Here is a 15659-nt window from a genome sequence, read left to right on the forward strand (position 1 = left end):
TCTTCCTCCTGCTCTGGGCCCTTTATATACCCTGCACAGGTGCTGATGACCCCCTGGACACAGGTCATTCCTTGTTAATCTTCCTGCCAATTAAGTGAGGATTTAGCATTGACTAATGGTGTTTTGAACACTTCAGTACATACATATCCATACGCACACCACAAATATTCCTTCATTTCCTGTACTGTTTATTCTCACCAAATCCAAACATTAGATTCAATTCTGATGAATTTGAAATATTCCTAACTCATACAGGAGAAAAGTATGAGTTTTCTAAAATAGTATAGTATCCAATCACTGCCCTTTTTCCTTCAAGTTAGCATTTTATTCCTGGACTTCAAAGACTCCCGTAATTATCACCCAAACACTGACTTGACTTACCTGTTATGCCCATGCACCTGACAGTAACAGGTGAGTAGCAGCACTTACTGCAAACCAGAAGTCATCCATTTCCCAAATGTCTCCTTCCATGACTCACTGGAAGGCAGGTTTGTGGTTTTTCATATGAGGAGGCACTGCATGGCACCCCGGGTCCCTGCCACCCTGGTTTAGTCACTCTCCCCCAGGGGAGCCTGGGCTGTCCTGATCGCTGACATCTTCCAGTCACCTGGAGGGCCTTCCTCAAGCCTTCCAAGCCAAACTCAATTTCTACCTTGATTGTAAAACCCTCATCAAAGATCCACTACAATTTTTATCTTAGCAATTTGTCTGGGATTAGTCATTGCATGTGTAGATTCCCCAAAGGGACTGTGGAAAATAGATAGGCCTCTCCTCTCATGTTACAGGAGTGATCACATGGGCTCTCCAGGGTCACACAGTGGAGCTCAGGTCTCCTCACTCTTCAGAATTCAGCCTCTTCCAAGAGTTTTGTGTTTGTCAGGCTCAGTAGATCAGAGTCTTCAGGCAGGAGAAAGAACATATCAAGTATTTCCTCCACAGTTTTATTGAGATATAAGGGACTATCATAAATCTTAAATAAATAGCATCATTAAAAGTAATTACTGGATGAGAAACAGGAAAAAGTCTTACCCACATGACAGATGACCCAAAATAGCCCCAGGACTTGTGTGTTGGGTCAGATCTGTGTGCCAGCTCAGAGATTTCTCTGAAGATCAACACAGGTCAACTTATTTGAGGGGGGAGTGGGGTTGCTGCTTGTTTCCCAAATGTTGGTCTCAAAGTGTATTTGCTTTCCCTTGGTGAGACATTGGAGCCCTGTGAGAGACACACTTGTCTGATTTCTTTTATGTTTTGTTTTTTATTTGCACCTTCATCCTATACCTTACCCTTTATGATGAGTTCCATAAATTTACTTTTTTAAGTTAAAGTACAGTTGATATATAATATTATATTGGTTTCAAGTATACCACACATTGATTCAACAGTTGCCCACGTTATTAAATCCTCACCCCAACTAGTGCAGTTACTATCTGTCAAGAGAGAAAAATGCTACAGAACAAGTGACTGTATTCTCCATGCTGTACTTCCATTCCCGTGACCAACTTATATTATGATTGAGAGGTTTTGTGCGCCTTTATCCCCCTCACCTTCCCCACCAGCCACCCCAACCCCTCCCCCGTGGTAACCACCGGTCACTTTGCAATGTCTGTGAGGCTACTGCTGTTTTGTTCATTTTCTTTTGTTTTGTTTTTAGATTCTACATGTAAGTGAAATCATGTGGTATTTGTCTTTCACTACCTGGCTTATTTCTTACTTACAAGTAGATTTATACTTTTCCTTTGGAGTTGGGGAAAAAAAAAAGAAAAAGAATGCTGTTCAGGCAATTCCACTTACTTTCTATGAGCACTACAGGAAAAAAGGAGAGCCAAGATCTTACAAACCACCAGACAAATGCTTTTTAAGTGTTATTTGTCCTAAAATTACCCCCTTGAGCTTTGTTGTTGTCATGGGGGAACTGTTGTCATGGAAGGTATCATGGATGTGAATTACATAAGATTCATTCTCTATATTTCTTCCTGCCAAATTCCCTCTTTGCTCCTTTTATAATAATAGTTGATTTTTATTGTACAGACTACTACATAATTCCCTGAGATAATGTGGCTAGAATAAGATGCAATATTCAAGGCAAAGCCAGATTTTAATTTGGTATAAAGGTTATTTTCTGATTTGTTTACAAATAGCCTTTTTATTTATGACCAAATTTTGCAGACATTTTTGGCCTCCATAGTCCTTTGAACTAAAATTTTTCTAATATACTTTTACAAAGAATCTTATTCCGTTCTCTATCTAGGCTCTTACTGGAAGCTTACAGCATTTTCCTTAAAGAACAGTTATAACAGTTCTCTTTGGCTATACAGTTCCATTTGTTGATGCTAGATATCAGCTTCCATTTTGCTTTCTACTATGTAAGAACTTAAGTTACCATTTATTGAGTGTTTGGTATGTTTCTGGGACTGTAATAGGTACTTCACCTATATTATCTGATTAATTATCATAATAATCCATTGAGCTAGGCATTATTTTCTCTACCTTATAAATGAGGAGTCTGAACCTTGGAGAGTTAACTGATTTTCCCAAAGTCACACAGCTTTTAAATGAATGAATGGATACAGATGTTGTGTGTGTATATATATATATATACACACACACACACACACACACACACAAATACATATACACACAGTGGAATACTATTCAGCATAAAGAGAATGAAATCTGGCCATTTGTGACAACATGGATGGAAATTAGGGTATTATGCTAAGTGAAATAAAACAGAAAGATGAATACTGTATTATTCCACTTATATGTGGGATCTATGAAACAAAACAAACGAAAAAATAAAACAAAACTCATAGATACAGAGAACAGATTGGTGGTTGCCAGAAGGGAAAGGTTAGGTAGTGTGCAAAATGGGTAAATGTGGTCAAAATATAAACTTCCAGTTGTAAAATAAATAAGTCATAGGGATATAATGTATAGCATGATGATACTATACTATATATTTGAAAATTGCTAAGAGACTAAATCATTAAAGTTCTTATCATGAGAAAAACATTTGTAACTGTATGGTTGGTATGGCTATTAACATCTGTATGGATGAATGGTAACTAGACTTATTGTAGAGATCAGTATGCAGTTTATACTAATGTCAAATCATTATGTTGTACATCTGAAACTAATATTATATGTTAATTTTACCTCAATAAAAAATTAAAATAAAAAATGGATAAAGAGCTAAAGACATGAATTAATCTGTTATAATTTAGGATAGTAAGACACATACATGTTCACATACACATATACACACACCACATTCGTTTAATATCTTAAATAATCTATATTTTATGGAGCATTTATTTTCAAAGTGATCTCAACATGGGTTGTTTTTCCTCTTTATCTTCACGTAAAATATAATTGCCTCAGTACTAAGTAGAATGATCATGAAAACAATAAGGAACAATGACAATGAATTCTTATGTGTAGAAATCTTTATTAGACAGCAGAGAAGCAACAAGACATAAGTTAATTCTATTAGAAAATACAGGAATGTCTCTGGGATGGTAATAGGTACATTACACCTATTACAGTGTAGTTGCACCCCCAGGTTTGAAGGTGTCAAATCAGTGCTACAGATAATGTCCACTTTGTTAGCAAGGATAATCTGGAGACCTAAAGTGGTAAGGAAAAATGAGAAGTTTAGAGGAATGGTATAATTTCATAGTTGTTCTTGGATTACAAATTAACGAATATTTAGTGCCAATTTCAAAAGGAAAGAATAGCAAGGGAAAGAATTTAAAAGGAACCAAAATGTACTTAGACACTCAGTGGGGATGGTACTGGGCTCTTGTAATCATGACGCCCAACAAGTTGAATGAATTGAACCAGATTCCATGTGTCTCAAGGGTCAGAACCAAAAACGGTCATCCTGAAAGGTGGTAACAGGGTTGAGGGCTCAACAGCATGAGGAAGCACAGCACACGGGGTGGGAGGGGGGCAGGTGCAGATGACACAAGTTGGTGGTAGCAAGTGGTGTGGCAAAAAACCTGACCACAGACTGGACACAGGCACCACCAGGGACTGCAGCAGCTGGAGACACAGAAGTTGGAACAACCACAGGAGGGGTGGCAGCAACTGGAGGTGCAGCAGCTGGAACCATCGCAGTCAGAACAACAGCAGCTGGGGAGGCAGCAGCTGGACACACCGCAGCTGGGGCGGCAGGAGATCCTAATATTCACAATGACATGGATGGACCAAGAGGGTATTTGCTGAGTGAAATGAGCCAGGAAGAAAAAGGCAAACACCATACAATTTCACTTACATGTGGAATCAGAGAAAAACACAAAATGAACAAAACTGCAGTAGACTCACAGACACTAAGTGGCTGTTGGTCACCACGGGGGAGAGGCTGTGGTGTGGCGGTGAAATCGGTGAACTGGATAAAGAGGAACAAAACTTCAGTAATACCATAAGTAGCCAGGGGGATGGAAGTACAGCATAGAGAATACAGTTAATAATTGCTTTACAATTTTTTATGTTGACGGATAATAACTACACTAGTTAGGGGAAGCATTTAATAATGCAGATAACTGTTGAATCACTATGTTGTATACTTGAAATGAATAATATATGGTGCATCAACGGAACTTCCATAAATAAAAAAGGAAATGAACACAGAAAATGAAAAATGAAGGAACAAATATAGAAAATGTAGGTGCTTACCTTACATAAATTTTTTAAATAATGGAAGACTAGAGAGAGAGGAGACCAGAATAAAAGAAAGAGGGACAGACACGAAGAGCCACAATAAAATAACCGACTGGGTTTAACCTGCTCTCCAAAGAAATTAAGTGAAATACGCTATTAGATATTTGGGGTCAGGCTGGGAACACTGCTGGTGCCTTAGGGGGAAATGAAGTGGTCCCTAGGATGGCCTCCGTGTAGTTCTTGAAGGGCATTTCTGTGGTGCAGCTCTGGGAGGGAGAGCCAGGTAGAGTCTGGTCATCGTCCTGCCCTGAGGAAGTGGAGCTGGTCTGCAGGAGGCCAACACAGCTGGAGTTCCCAGGACAGAGAATGAGAGAGGAGAGAGCTGCACAGGGAACCCCAGAGAGGTGCAGAAGGTCCACCTGAGTCTCAGCTGGGTACTGATAAGTGCATGTGCTTGAGGAAACCACCCCTCCATGCCCATGAACGACAGAAAGAGCCATCCTTAGAGGTGATGCAGGGCCAGGAAGAGTCCATGCTCCCATGCATTCAGCCAGAGGAGAACATTCTGATTCATTGGTTAGTGGTGAAAGTACTGTGAAGTGTACCCTGAAAAGATCTGGGGCCCCTTGGAACTAAGGCTGACTAGAAGTCTGAGGAGGCAAATGTACACATGAGTCTGGGATGCTTTCTCTATCAGAAAGCAAGGAAATCCCAAAAGACTTCTAGATGCATGACAAAAGGCAGAGAAAGGAAGCCAACTGGAAGTTGCTTATTTGGGTATCAGTAGGTTTGTGAACTGGAATGGATTGATTTTGATTTGATTGAGCTTGAATGCCTTCTTACCGCTGCCCCCTTATAAGGTGCACTGACAGCCGATCTTACCATGTGCTACACTCTTCCCTTGTTCTTCCTGCTGAGAAATCAACTAATGGGTAACGTCAAGTATATTGAAATACATGTGTTCATATTGATGCAACTTAAAAGAACTCTGTGGTCAGCTTTGGAAGATGCAGACTGGTAAAGAAAGGGAAGGAATCAAACTTTTGGCTTCCTTTCCTGTCCATAATATCTCCTCAGAAATAACCAAATGTGGATGAGGGGAAGATTCTCTTCATTGAGTGATCCCAGCTAATGAATCACAAAAAATAGAATTGCAATATCACAGTGTTGATAGGATTAATGAAATAGTGGTTGCCGGCAATGATCATCAACAGCTGCTAACATCACAGAAGATGCGTGTCTCCTGATTGCAAAGCATACCGCTATCTGTGAAGCAATCTGTTGAGTCCAGATCTTTTGGAGGTCAGACTTCCGTGAGCAGGTTCAGCCATTGTGTTTGTGAGTTGTGCTGTAACTTAACTCTATAGTTTCTGGTGTGTGAGAAATAGAGGTGGGACAGGTGGTGAGGGATCTTGTGATAGCTTTCGGCACTGAAGCATTTGCCCAATTTTGAAGGATGGACATAGCCCTCGATGTCCATAGGGAAATGGGATCATCTCTGCAAGCCCAGAGGATGCTGGAAAATTTGGGTCTCAAGATCTTCAAGTGCATCATCCAGGTAGGAAGTTACCTACCTCATGGTCCCATTCTCTCCCAGTTGGGGCTGTGACCTTGACCTGCAGAACTGCCCAGGCTCAGAGAACATCTGGAACTCTGCTCCTCCTGCGATTTAGTCCTAGGCTTGGTCCTCAGCTTTCCCTGAACTCCGGCTTCAGATGACGGTCGATTCTATACTGCCAGTGAAACCTCTGGCTTTTACATGTGCCCTTTCAACGTCGACTTACCACCCTGAGCCTTCCGTTATGTTTTCGCAGACTATCGATTTACTCCCAGCTCTGAGCATCTACTTCCATTTTCCTCATAATTACCGAATGCTTTCACAGATATAGAATATGGAAAAGGTGTCCCATAGAGAATCCATTGTTTAGTCGTTTTCTAAAATGTTTTTCTCTGACTTTCATCATGAATTCCTGAGAATTTTTGTTTTGCCTAAAAGAAAAAGACTGTCAGTGAAACCTGACGTGTGACTAAGGCTCAACATCTGTTATAAAATTGACAAAGCTGTGTTGTCAGTCCCACAAGAGTGAGTAAAATGCAATTGTCCAGACCGCATAGAAAATCTCAAAGAAGAGTACCATCACACTGAGATTTCATACGGGAAAATGTTGATTTATTTTGGCACTGAGTTATATACATAGGAAAATCTGGGTAAAAGCGTTATGAAAGAGAATCCTTTGGATAATTAAGAAGGAGACTATAAAAATCTATAATGTAAAAATCACTGAGAGCAAACACGAGCTCCTTGGGCTTGATGACCTGATGCCCAATAGTTAAGAAGGAGAATTAGTGAACCCAACCATTGATCTGTTACGAGCAAAATTCACACTTTGGTGAAGTAGAAGGAGAGGTCTAGGTGGAGAATTTGGACTGAGGCCAGAATGTGCTCACAGAGTTAGTTGGCCTGTGGTGGGCTTGATAAAATCATGAGACCCAACTAATTTCAGCAACATGAGACCCCCACCATGAGTCCTATGTGTCAGCACCAAATGAGGGTCTAATCTGTGGGGACGAAGGTAGCTGGAGAGGCCGTCAGAGGGCTGGGGAATCAGCAACAAGAGGAGGCACAGCACGTGGGGCGTGGGCAGGTGGAGATGACACAGGTTGGACGGTAGCAAGTGGTGTGGCAGGAGACCCGGCCACAGACTGGTCGCAGGCCGCAGCTTGGGCAGCAACAGCTGTGTCCACAGCAGCTGGAACCACTGCAGCTAGAGCCACAGCAGGAGGGGCGGCAGCAGCTGGAGATGCAGCAGCTGGGCCTGCAGCAGCTGGAGCCACAGCAGGAGGGGCGGCAGCAGCTGGAGATGCAGCAGCTGGGCCTGCAGCAGCTGGAGCCACAGCAGGAGGGGCGGCAGCAGCTGGAGATGCAGCAGCTGGGCCTGCAGCAGCTGGAGCCACAGCAGCTAGAGCCACTGCAGGAGGGGCGGCAGCAGCTGGAGATGCAGCAGGAGGGGCGGCAGCAGGTCTCCTGGCAGAAGCCAACGCCACAGCCCTGGTCAAAGCACGTGGAACCACAACAGGAGCTGACCATGGTGTCAGAGAGTGGAGGATCGGTCGTCTTCCAGAAGAGTGAGGTTCTTCAATGTGAAACTTCCTTGCCCTCTGTCGCTTTTATACCCTGCTCAGGGCTCCTATGACCATGTGCGGGACTCTTCCACTGGTTGCTTATCCTGAAAGAAAATCAGTTATTTTTAGTAAATTATATAATTATGTTATCTGGCAAATATTCCTATCTGTACAAAAGGCAACGTTTCCTTTTCCTATTGCACTTAGAGCCGCTTGAGTCAGCCCCCATATTTCTTCCTCTGTCTGGTGTATCTTGTAAAGTAGACACATTACACGGCATTGTTTCATTGGATTTCACAAGTGTCAATTCTTCATTTATGTATGAACTGCAGGGTAATATGTTGAGAATGGATTTTATGGTGACTAAATCTCCTTTGCTGTGAAAGAGGTTAAGAGCAAGGCATATGAAATGCTGGTAGGAAAATAGGATGAAAGACCCATCTTGGAGTGGGGACAGTAAGCTGTGTGTGATAAGGAATACCGTGATTGCTTTGGATTTCCTGGATGGCCAGTGAGGTGTAAAGATCCCAGCGAAGTTCCTGTCTGTCTGCTCTTATCAAATCTATATGATTTGAAACACCTCTAGTGCAGTGCATTGGCACAATGGGTCCTTTGTTATTTATTAAGTTAAGATTGACATGTTCTTCAGAGATAGAGATTGATGAAGGTGTTTTTTTAATGTTATCCTGGCAGACCAGCATACCCAATGGAATATATATAATGAAATGTTTTCTTGTATTCTGAGTTACTTTCTCTCAACAAGGTATGTTTCGAGGTACTTTATTGATAAAATGAGGTATAAGGGGTTAAACTTTAATCTCTTTCCCCCACGCGACTTGAATAAGACAAACAAGAAACACGGCAGTTTGACAACTACTTAAAAAACATGGTGTGATCAGTAAACAAAATAACAGTTATGTGTTTAAATCCATACACAAGAAAATTGAGGTGCTACTACTGAGAGTAAATATTTTTGAGTGCCTACTGTGTGTCAGGAATTTTCTGAGTCTTCTATAATTGTTATCTTGTTTACACTTCACAAGGATTCTATGAGACAGACATGAATTTCCTTCATTCTTTAGACATGAGGTAACTGAGGCTCAGACAGACTGAAGTCCCACAGTCTGTAGGGAAAGTGGTTTTCTCTCCTAGAATGTTCAAAGAAGGCATGAGGAATAATGATCCCATGTCACCTCTAATGCTTTGTGCCTTGTCACCTCAGTAAGCTCTTGCTCATACTTAAATGGTCAGTGCAAATACCAACTCATCTCTAATATCCTTGCTGGTAGCTACCACATTTAAATCGAATCCTTCCTTCCCTTTTGCTCGAAGGTAGGCCTGTGATCGAGGGTGTCACACTCTATCGTAATTGGTTTATGCATCTTTTTCCAATCCTTCTGTGCACCCCATGAGATCAGAGGTCATAGACTGTTTTATTCATATTTATAAATATAGAGCCTAGCAATAGCGTTGAATGGATGTGGAACTATTTTAAGACATGGGCATTTACTCACCGGTTAACGAACATACTGTGGATTGCCTGGATGGATGCAGATTAGAAGAGAGAACATTCAGATAATGGGGACATGATATAATGGGAGTATATTTTTGTCTTTTGAGGGAGTAAGTGACTTCTCTGGATGATATGTGTAGAAGAATAGAGAAAACTAATACTGCACTGATAGTCTGAGGAGAATATAAGGATGTTCTTGAATTTATGCAAAGAAAGTGGGTATCCTGTCATCACATAGGTGGGAGAAAGGTGTCAGCAAATACGTAGGCTTTTCATACCTGATTTGGCCGGCGGTGGGTGAAGTGACAGGAAGCGGGAAGAAAGGTCACAATGTAGGGGTGAGAGATGGATGCCTGCCTGGGTTGATGACAGTGAGTGCAGGAAGGAAGATATTGATACAGTACACATTCCAGAGAGCCAGCCAGGCCCACGTACCACATGAGAATAGAGGTAACAGGAGGACTTATCATTAGAGAGGACTCATAACTTAATTGTTTTTCTAATTGTTTACACACAATTTGCAATTAAATTCTTGTAGTGAAAACATGCTGATTTGAAAATTAAAAATAATAGTGGTAAACTCGCCACTAACAGCAAAGTAAAAAGACAAATGATTTAAATGTTAGACTACAAAGAAGGCCAGAGGCCTGTTGGGAGAATGTACGGCAAACCTTTCTTCATCATGTCAAGCCCAACTCATGCATCCGAGTAGAAATGAAATTATGTGGAACACTAGTTTCACCTATGAGGTTGTCAGAAATTCCAAATTTGATGATATTCTCTGATACGTAGAGTATGTGGAAATAGGCATGCTCATGCTTTTGTTATGAACACTCGACCATAGCTAGCAGCATTATTCTTTGACTCATCTATTCCAAATCTGTAAATTCCCCAGAAGGCACTCAGGCAAAAACACGAAAAGATGTGACCCAAGATTATCTATAGAAGTGCTGCTTGTGAAAAACAACTAGGTGCAATCCAGGTGTCCTGCAATAGGGTACTGGTGAATAAACTATGGTTCATTCCCACAATGGATGCTGTTCAGTTGTGAAAAGGAACAAAGGGTATCTGTTTAGGTTACTGAGGAGTAATCTCTAGGACGTATTTGAAGAGATGATAAAGCATATGGAGAAGGTGTCCGTAGTGTTCTGCAAAGTGTCTGTCACAACAAGGGAGAGGCAAGAATGCACGATGGGAAAAGACAGGCTCTTCCATAAGAGGTGCTGAAAAACCTGGACAGCTACATGCAAGAGAGCGAAGCTGGATTACTGTCTAACAACACATACAAAAGTAAACTCACAAGTCCTAAATATAAGACATGAAACCATAAACCATTAGAGGCACACATAAGAAAAAGTCTCTTGAACACAAGCATGAGTAATTCTTTTCCAGACATGTCTCCCTGAAAAGGGAAACAAAAGCAAAGGGAAACAAAAGCAAAAGGAAACGTTGGGACTACATCACACGGAAGAGCTTCCGTACAGCAAAGGATTCCATGAAGGAAAAGAAAGGCAGCCTGTGGTACGAGAGAGTTGCACTTGCAAATGATATATCCAGTAAGGGGCAAACACCCAAATATATAAAGAACTCATGCAATAATCACCACAAAGACAACCGAATTAAGACATGAGCCGAGGACCTGAATAGACGTTTTTCCAAGGGAGACGTGCAGGTGGCCAACAGGGACATGAAAAGACGCTCCACATCGCTAATCATGAGGGAAATGCAAATCAGAACCACAGCGAGGTATCACCTCACAGCAGTCGGAATGGCCGCCATCCAAAAGACAAGAAATAACAAGTGGTGTTGAGGATGTGGAGAAATGGGAACCGTTCTACCCTGTTGGTGGGCATGTCCGTTGGTGGAGCCACTATGGAAAGCACTATGGAGTTTCCTCAAAAAACTAAAAATGGAAATTACGAATTTCATTTGGTAATTCCATTTTAGGAGGTTTCCCGCAGAAAACAAAATCTCTGATTCAAAACGTATGCACCCCTACGTTTATTGCCGCATTATGCACAAAAGCCAAGATACGGAAGCACCCAAAGTGTCCATCAGTAAATTCATGATAAAGGAGGTGTGGTACATGCATGCACACAATGGAATGTTTTGCAGCCCAAAGAAGGAAAGAGATCCTGCCATTTGTAGCAACATGGGTGGACGTAGAGGGCGTTAGCTAAGTGACATAAGCCAGCCAGAGAAAGGCAAATACTATACGATTTCACTTGTATGTGGAATCTAGGAACAGCACAAAATGAGCACAACAGCAATAGACTCCCAGACACTAAGTGGCTGTTGGTCACCATGCATGGGGGAGAGTTTGTGGTGCGGGGGTGAAATAGGTGAACTGTGTAAAGAGGCACAAAATCTCAATCGTACTGTAAGTATCCACGGGGATGAAAGAACCACATAGGGAATATAGTTGATAATCCTATTACAATTTTCTATGTTGATGGATAGTAACTACACTAGCTGTGGGGAGCATTTAATAATGCAGATAACTGTTGAATCACCATGTTGTATACTTGAAGCGAATATTATATGGTGCATCAACCGTACTTCCATAAATAATAGCAGAAATAAAAATTTTAAAAAAGCAAAGGAACACATATACAAAACGTAGCTACTTATGTTACATAAATTTTCTAAATAATGGAAGACTAGGGAAAGAGGAGACAAGAATAAAAGAAAGAGGGACGTACACTTCCAGTCACGGTGAAATAACCGACTGGATTTACCCTCCTCCCTAAAGAAATTAAGTGAAATACGCGTTTAGATATTTGGGGTCAGGCCGGGCACACTGCTGGTGCCTTAGAGGGGAAATGAGGTGGTCCCTAGGATGGCCTCCGTGTAGTTCTTGAAGGGCATTTCTGTGGTGCAGCTCTGGGAGGGAGAGCCAGGTAGAGTCCGGTCATCGTCCTGCCCTGAGGATGTGGAGCTGGTCTGCAGGAGGCCAACGCACCTGGAGTTCCCAGGACAGAGTGTGAGAGAGGAGAGAGCTGCACAGGGAACCCCAGAGAGGTGCAGAAGGTCCACCTGAGTCTCAGCTGGGTACTGGTAAGTGCGTGTGCATGAAGAAACCACCCCTCCATGCCCATGAACGACAGAAAGAGCCATCCTTAGAGCTGATGCAGGGCCAGGAAGAGTCCATGCTCCCGTGCATTCAGCCAGAGGAGAAACTTCTGATTCATGGGTCAGTGGTGAAAGTACTGTGAAGAGTACCCTGAAACGATGTGGGGCCCCTTGGAAATAAGGCTGACTAGAAGTATGAGGAGGGAAATGTACACATGAGTCTGGGATGGGTTCCTCTATCAGAAAGCAAGGAAATTCCCAAAGACTTCTAGATGCATGACAAAAGGCAGAGAAAGGAAGCCAACTGGAAGTTTCTTACTTGGGTATCAATAGGTTTGTGAACTGGAAGTGATTGATATTGATTTGATTGAGCTTGAATGCCTTCTTACCCCTGCGCCCTTTTAAGGTGCACTGAGAGCCGATGTTACGGTGCACTACACTCTTCCCATGTTGTTCTTCCCACTGAGAAATCAACTAATGGGTCACAACATGTATATTGAAATACGTGGGTTAATATTGATGCAACTTAAAAGAACTCTGTGGTCAGCTTAGGAAGATGCAGACTGGTAAAGAGAGGGAAAGAACCAAGGGTTTGTCTTCCTTTCCTGTCCGTATTATTTCCTCAGAAATAACCAAATGTGGATGAGGGGAAGTTTCTCTTCATTGAGTGATCCCAGCTAATGAATCACAGAAAATAGAATTGCAATATCACAGTTTTGATAGGATTAATGAAATAGTGGTTGCCGGCAATGATCATCAACAGCTGCTAACATCACAGAAGATGCGTGTCTCCTGATTGCAAAGCATACCGCTATCTGTGAAGCAATCTGTTGAGTCCAGATCTTTTGGAGGACCGACTTCCATGAGCAGGTTCAGCCATTGTGTTTGTGAGTCGTGCTGTAACTTAACTCTATAGTTTCTGGTGTGTGAGAAATAGAGGTGGGACAGGTGGTGAGGGAGCTTGTGATAGCTTTCGGCACTGAGGCATGTGCTCCATTTTGAAGGATGGACATAGCCCTCGATGTCCACAGGGAAATGGGATCATCTCTGCAAGCCCAGAGGATGCTGGAAAATTTGGGTCTCAAGATCTTCAAGTGCATCATCCAGGTAGGAAGTTACCTACCTCATGGTCCCATTCTCTCCCAGTTGGGGCTGTGACCTTGACCTGCAGAACTGCCCAGGCTCAGAGAACATCTGGAACTCTGCTCCTCCTGCGATTTAGTCCTAGGCTTGGTCCTCAGCTTTCCCTGAACCCCGGCTTCAGATGACGGTCGATTCTATACTGCCAGTGAAACCTCTGGCTTTTACATGTGCCCTTTCAACGTCGACTTACCACCCTGAGCCTTCCGTTATGTTTTCCCAGATTAACGATTTACTCCCAGCTCTGAGCATCCACTTCCATTTTCCTCATAATTACCGAATGCTTTCACAGATATAGAATATGGAAAAGGTGTCCCATAGAGAATCCATTGTTTAGTCGTTTTCTAAAATGTTTTTCTCTGACTTTCATCATGAATTCCTGAGAATTTCTGTTTTGCCTAAAAGAAAAAGACTGTCAGTGAAACCTGACGTGTGACTAAGGCTCAACATCTGTTATAAAATTGACAAAGCTGTGTTGTCAGTCCCACAAGAGTGAGTAAAATGCAATTGTCCAGACCGCATAGAAAATCTCAAAGAAGAGTACCATCACACTGAGATTTCATACGGGAAAATGTTGATTTATTTTGGCACTGAGTTATATACATAGGAAAATCTGGGTAAAAGCGTTATGAAAGAGAATCCTTTGGATAATTAAGAAGGAGACTATAAAAATCTATAATGTAAAAATCACTGAGAGCAAACACGAGCTCCTTGGGCTTGATGACCTGATGCCCAATAGTTAAGAAGGAGAATTAGTGAACCCAACCATTGATCTGTTACGAGCAAAATTCACACTTTGGTGAAGTAGAAGGAGAGGTCTAGGTGGAGAATTTGGACTGAGGCCAGAATGTGCTCACAGAGTTAGTTGGCCTGTGGTGGGCTTGATAAAATCATGAGACCCAACTAATTTCAGCAACATGAGACCCCCACCATGAGTCCTATGTGTCAGCACCAAATGAGGGTCTAATCTGTGGGGACGAAGGTAGCTGGAGAGGCCGTCAGAGGGCTGGGGAATCAGCAACAAGAGGAGGCACAGCACGTGGGGCGTGGGCAGGTGGAGATGACACAGGTTGGACGGTAGCAAGTGGTGTGGCAGGAGACCCGGCCACAGACTGGTCGCAGGCCGCAGCTTGGGCAGCAACAGCTGTGTCCACAGCAGCTGGAACCACTGCAGCTAGAGCCACAGCAGGAGGGGCGGCAGCAGCTGGAGATGCAGCAGCTGGGCCTGCAGCAGCTGGAGCCACAGCAGGAGGGGCGGCAGCAGCTGGAGATGCAGCAGCTGGGCCTGCAGCAGCTGGAGCCACAGCAGGAGGGGCGGCAGCAGCTGGAGATGCAGCAGCTGGGCCTGCAGCAGCTGGAGCCACAGCAGCTAGAGCCACTGCAGGAGGGGCGGCAGCAGCTGGAGATGCAGCAGGAGGGGCGGCAGCAGGTCTCCTGGCAGAAGCCAACGCCACAGCCCTGGTCAAAGCACGTGGAACCACAACAGGAGCTGACCATGGTGTCAGAGAGTGGAGGATCGGTCGTCTTCCAGAAGAGTGAGGTTCTTCAATGTGAAACTTCCTTGCCCTCTGTCGCTTTTATACCCTGCTCAGGGCTCCTATGACCATGTGCGGGACTCTTCTACTGGTTGTTTATCCTGAAAGAAAATCAGTTATTTTTAGTAAATTATATAATTATGTTATCTGGCAAATATTCCTATCTGTACAAAAGGCAACGTTTCCTTTTCCTATTGCACTTAGAGCCGCTTGAGTCAGCCCCCATATTTCTTCCTCTGTCTGGTGTATCTTGTAAAGTAGACACATTACACGGCATTGTTTCATTGGATTTCACAAGTGTCAATTCTTCATTTATGTATGAACTGCAGGGTAGTATGTTGAGAATGGATTTTATGGTGACTAAATCTCCTTTGCTGTGAAAGAGGTTAAGAGCAAGGCATATGAAATGCTGGTAGGAAAATAGGATGAAAGACCCATCTTGGAGTGGGGACAGTAAGCTGTGTGTGATAAGGAATACTGTGATTGCTTTGGATTTCCTGGATGGCCAGTGAGGTGTAAAGATCCCAGCGAAGTTCCTGTCTGTCTGCTCTTATCAAATCTATATGATTTGAAACACCTCTAGTGCAATGCATTGGCACAATGGGTCCTTT

At 42.9% G+C, this 15659-nt stretch overlaps 1 protein-coding gene across 1 annotated transcript; it reads right to left on the minus strand.

The window, feature by feature from the left end:
• Positions 1–6564: 6564 nt before the first annotated feature.
• LOC140848623 (uncharacterized) lies at positions 6565–15373 on the minus strand. The gene is made up of 3 exons (XM_073232890.1): positions 14531–15373; positions 9303–9328; positions 6565–7799 (listed from the first exon to the last, which is right to left on the minus strand). The coding sequence occupies exons 1-3, from the start codon at positions 15008–15010 to the stop codon at positions 7271–7273; spliced, it is 1035 nt and encodes a 344-aa protein (XP_073088991.1). The 5' UTR covers positions 15011–15373; the 3' UTR covers positions 6565–7270.
• Positions 15374–15659: the final 286 nt, after the last annotated feature.

This window comes from Manis javanica, chromosome 4 (genome assembly GCF_040802235.1).
Source record: "Manis javanica isolate MJ-LG chromosome 4, MJ_LKY, whole genome shotgun sequence".
NCBI lineage: Eukaryota > Metazoa > Chordata > Mammalia > Pholidota > Manidae > Manis > Manis javanica.